At 54.3% G+C, this 3930-nt stretch overlaps 1 protein-coding gene across 3 annotated transcripts in view; it reads left to right on the top strand.

Moving 5' to 3' along the window:
- Positions 1-7: 7 nt before the first annotated feature.
- ERCC1 (excision repair cross-complementation group 1) overlaps positions 8-3930 on the top strand; it is a 12679-nt gene continuing 8756 nt past the window's right edge. Inside the window, exons 1-5 of one of the 3 annotated variants that reach the window (XR_550861.1) lie at positions 8-76; positions 285-389; positions 1478-1693; positions 2429-2532; positions 3336-3435. Coding sequence is in view for 1 of the 3 variants with exons in the window: in XM_008577751.1 (XP_008575973.1) it covers positions 285-389; positions 1478-1693; positions 2429-2532; positions 3336-3435 (525 nt within the window). In the remaining 2 variants the exon portion in view is untranslated. The remainder of the gene's footprint in view (positions 77-284; positions 390-1477; positions 1694-2428; positions 2533-3335; positions 3436-3930) is intronic. The other 2 variants (XR_550860.1, XM_008577751.1) reach the window with 2 other exon arrangements.

The following is a 3930-nucleotide window of genomic DNA, read 5'->3' as shown; positions in this document are numbered from 1 at the left end:
AAGGCTGAGGACAGTGTGGGCGGAGCGGGTAGAGCCTGGGGGCCGCGAGGGGCGGGGCCAAAGCACACCTGGACCGGTAAGGGGCGGGGCGAGCCTAAGGTGGAGGATCAATGAGGCGGGACCCGTGGAACCTTGGGCACTGGGTGTTTGGGACTTGATGCTATGGAATCCTGGGATTTTGGTGGCGGGGATGGCTGTGAGTGGGGTTTCTGCTGGAGGGATGGGAATGCAGACGCCGATGTCTCATTCGTTCCTGCTGTCACGTTTTCTCTCTCGGGCTCCAGATGGACCCTGGAAAGAACGAGGAGGGGGTGCCACCACCTGCGGGGCCGCCCACAAAGAAGAAATTTGTCATACCTCTGGACGAGGATGAGGTCCCTCCTGCAGGGGTAGGACGAGGAGATGGGGGACCACTAGGGGGCTGGGGGTGTTGGGAGGAAGGGGGACAGGAAGGGGCCTATGGCGCCACAGTGTGGGTTAAAAGATGCTAGGGCCAGCGTCACCTTGGGAAAACAGCTCTCTGTCCTCTACAAGTCTCAGTTTACCCATGTGTAAAATGGCAGGTGGTTCTAAAAGAGGGCTAAGGCAGAGGCTGCAAACTGGCTGCGAGCCCATGGCCCTGCGATATATTTTAATGTGACTAGCACCTTGGTTTTTCAGGAGGTGAGTTTGTTGCTGACATTTAAGAATTATAAGGTTTTGCAGTTTAAAATAAGTCTGCCCTTTTGCCATCTTTTGGTAAATTGAAGTGCCTGGCTCCACTGAAATCTGCGTCCCACAGGAAAACAATCGGCTGGTGCGGAGTATTGGCTGTCACCCATGTGCTATGAAGAAAAAGAAAGGGGGCTAAGGATATAGGGTGTGATGGGGGAGAGGAGCTACTTTAGATAGGAAGGTCAGGGAGTGCCTCTCTGAGGACATCTTAACAGAATGTGAAAGAGGTGAAGGAATGAGCCATGTGGACATCTGGGGGGGAGAGGGGCCAGCCAGTGCAAAGGCCCTGAGGTGGGAGAGAGCCTGTTTGAGGGCAGTAAGAAGGACAGTGGGGCTGGAATAGAGAAAGAAAGGGGGAATGGTAGGAGGTGTGATCCCTGAGGCAAGGGAGCAGGGACAGATGTAGAGCTTTGTGAGCTATGGTGACAGCTTTGGCTTTTACCCTGAGGCAGGAGATACCCAAGGACTCTGAGCAGAGGAAGGACGTGATAACTTAGTTTAGGGAACAGACTGTAAGGGGTGGCGTTGTAGGCAGGGAGCTAATGAGGAGGTAACTTCAGAGGTCCAAGGGAGAGGTGGTGGAGGCTGACGAGATGAGGAGAAGTGGCTGGGTTCAAATTTTGAGTTCCCACCCCTATAGCATTGCCTCTGGAAGATGCACTGGGTGGAAGGAGGATGGGCCAACACTGAGGAGAGGGGAGGGGCTCACAGGGGCTCACATCTTCTCTCCTAGGTCCCCTACAACCCCTTTTCCTCCCCATAGGCCAAGCTCTTATTCAAATCCACACGGAGCCTTGCCACCGTGGAGACCTCGGCCCAGGCAGCCCCTCAGACCTACGCCGAATATGCCATCTCACGGCCTCCAGGAGGAGCTGAAGCCACGTGCCCCACAGAGTCAGAACCCCAGCAAGGAGAGACCCCCAACCAGGCTCTGAAACCCGGGGCAAAATCCAACAGCATTATTGTGAGCCCCCGGCAGGTGAGAAGGGAGATGGAGAAGTGAGGCTTTGAGGTTTCTGGTGGAAAACACTGTTAGAGGGATGACTGTGGTGGGCAGTTGAAGGAGATCTGAGTTCTAGCCACTTTATTCTTAGAGGTACCATTCATTCATTCATTCATTCAACAACTGTGTGTGGGTTGAGGGTGCCCCAGCTCTTTTTAATGGGGCTGTGATTATGTTTGTGCAGCTATGTTTCCTGTCTCCAGGTTTGTTCATGTATTCAAAATGCGTTAACTAACACAAGCCTGAGTTTGAATCCCTGCTCTGCCACTCACTAGCTGTGTGATCTTGGGCAAGTGACTTAACCCATTAGTGCATTTAAATGGGGATTCTTTCACTTATTTAGTTCACAAATATGTACACAGAGTGCCAAATGGTGTTCTTTGCTCTGAGGATCTAATGCTGGAAAGGAAACAGATAAAGTCTCTGTCACTGATGGAGCTGATGTTCTAGTGGGGAAAGGGGCAATATATGCANGAACTGGAGACAGACCTGGAAACCTTCAGTAAAGGCCTGGGGCTGGGGGGAGAGGAGGGGCCTAGGGCAGAGCACCTCAGACATTCCAGGCTGAGAAGGAGGAGTTGGGAAGAGGAGGAGGGAGAAGCTGGAAAAGACCCAACACTAGCATGGAGGAGGGCAGGAGGTGTTGGGAAGAGGAGGCTGTGGTCCAAGTGTCATCCTTGTTGATGGCTTCTGCCCTTCCTCCCTCCCTAGAGGGGCAACCCCGTGCTGAAGTTTGTGCGCAATGTGCCCTGGGAGTTTGGTGATGTAATCCCTGACTATGTGCTGGGCCAGAGCACCTGTGCTCTCTTCCTCAGGTGAGTTCTGGGGCACCAGCGCACCCTTCAGGAAGGGCACCCTACGAGGCCTGGGAGGGTTGTGTTCTGGTGTTCTAGGCATTCTGTTGGAGTCCTCTGGGCACATCCCTGCTGGCTCTGGGCCTAGTTGTGGCCCTGTGTTGGAGGAAGGGGTCTTAGCCTGAAGGTGTCCAAAGCAACAAGAGTTGGGGGTGGGCAGGGGTTGGACTGCTGGGTCTGAGGGAGGAGGGGACTGGGTCAGTTGTGTACCAGACAGCCCTGACTGGAGTTGACAAGAGCCAGGATTTCCCTAGCCTCCACCGTAGTTAAACAAGTTCCCTCTCCATTCCTGGGGCCCCTCTGCAGACAGGGCCAGAGGAAGCGAAACTTCTAAGTTCCCATCCTCACGCAGGCTGAGTGCTGCAGGCTGCTGGGCAGAGATGACCCTAGTTCCCCACACCCCGCCCTGCCAGCTTCCCAAGACCAGCTGTGCAGCATTCCCCTCTCTAGGGCCTCTGGCTCCTGTTCTTCCCCAGAAGCCCATGTCTCTTCCCCTCCTCCGTGAAAAAGCCAGGGGTCCAGCCTTCCAGGGAACCAAGCCAGGCAGCCCTCACTGCCAGTACCCGCTGAGCCCCTTCAAAGAGGGACCTTGGGCAAGTCACTAAATCTCTCTGGGTCTCAGATCCCTGTAAGGCTGTCCACCTGTGCTGTGCTCATGGCTGCTGGTGTCCAAGCCGTCTGCATCCCAGTGAGAGTGCAGAAGGGCTTCTGTGGTCTCTGGGACACAGAGACCCCCAACCCTCCTTCTCTTCTGCCCCTGCCAGCCTCCGCTACCACAACCTCCACCCAGACTACATCCATGAGCGGCTGCAGAGCCTGGGGAAGAACTTCGCCCTGCGGGTCCTGCTCGTCCAGGTGGATGTGGTAAGCAGGGATCACTCCACAGCCAGCCTCGCTGTCCCCTCTGTGAAATAGGGTGTGTTGGGCCTCGTGGTGGTGAATTGCAATGTTGAATTCCTTCCAAGATGAAATGCATGTTAAAACTTCAGTGAGGAACCATTTTTCACATCTGAGATTGACACAGGTCACCAAGATACCCTATGTTGGCAAGGAGATGGGAGGGTAAACCGATCTGTCTCCTCCTTCCTCACATCCTCTTCAGCTAGCCCCAGCCTTCTGCCACCTAACTATTTCTTGAAGCCGTTTCATCCTCTCTGTCCCCACAGCCCCCGCCCCAATTCAGGCCCCTCCTCTCCTGTCTCAGTCCCAGCCTCCTTCCTGGTCTCATGACCTCCAGTCTTGACAGTCGATCTGTCCAAAGGAGTCTTCCTAAAGCACAGACCTTTTTTTTATTTTTATTTTTTTAAATAAAAGATGACCGGTAAGGGGATCTTAACCCTTGGCTTGGTGTTGTCAGCA

The sequence above is a fragment of the Galeopterus variegatus genome, unplaced genomic scaffold, assembly GCF_000696425.1.
Source record: "Galeopterus variegatus unplaced genomic scaffold, G_variegatus-3.0.2 Scaffold1573, whole genome shotgun sequence".
In the NCBI taxonomy this organism is placed as follows: Eukaryota; Metazoa; Chordata; class Mammalia; order Dermoptera; family Cynocephalidae; genus Galeopterus; species Galeopterus variegatus.
The sequence above is the reverse complement of the archived record's forward strand: the minus strand, read 5'-3'. Positions and strand labels throughout refer to the sequence as shown.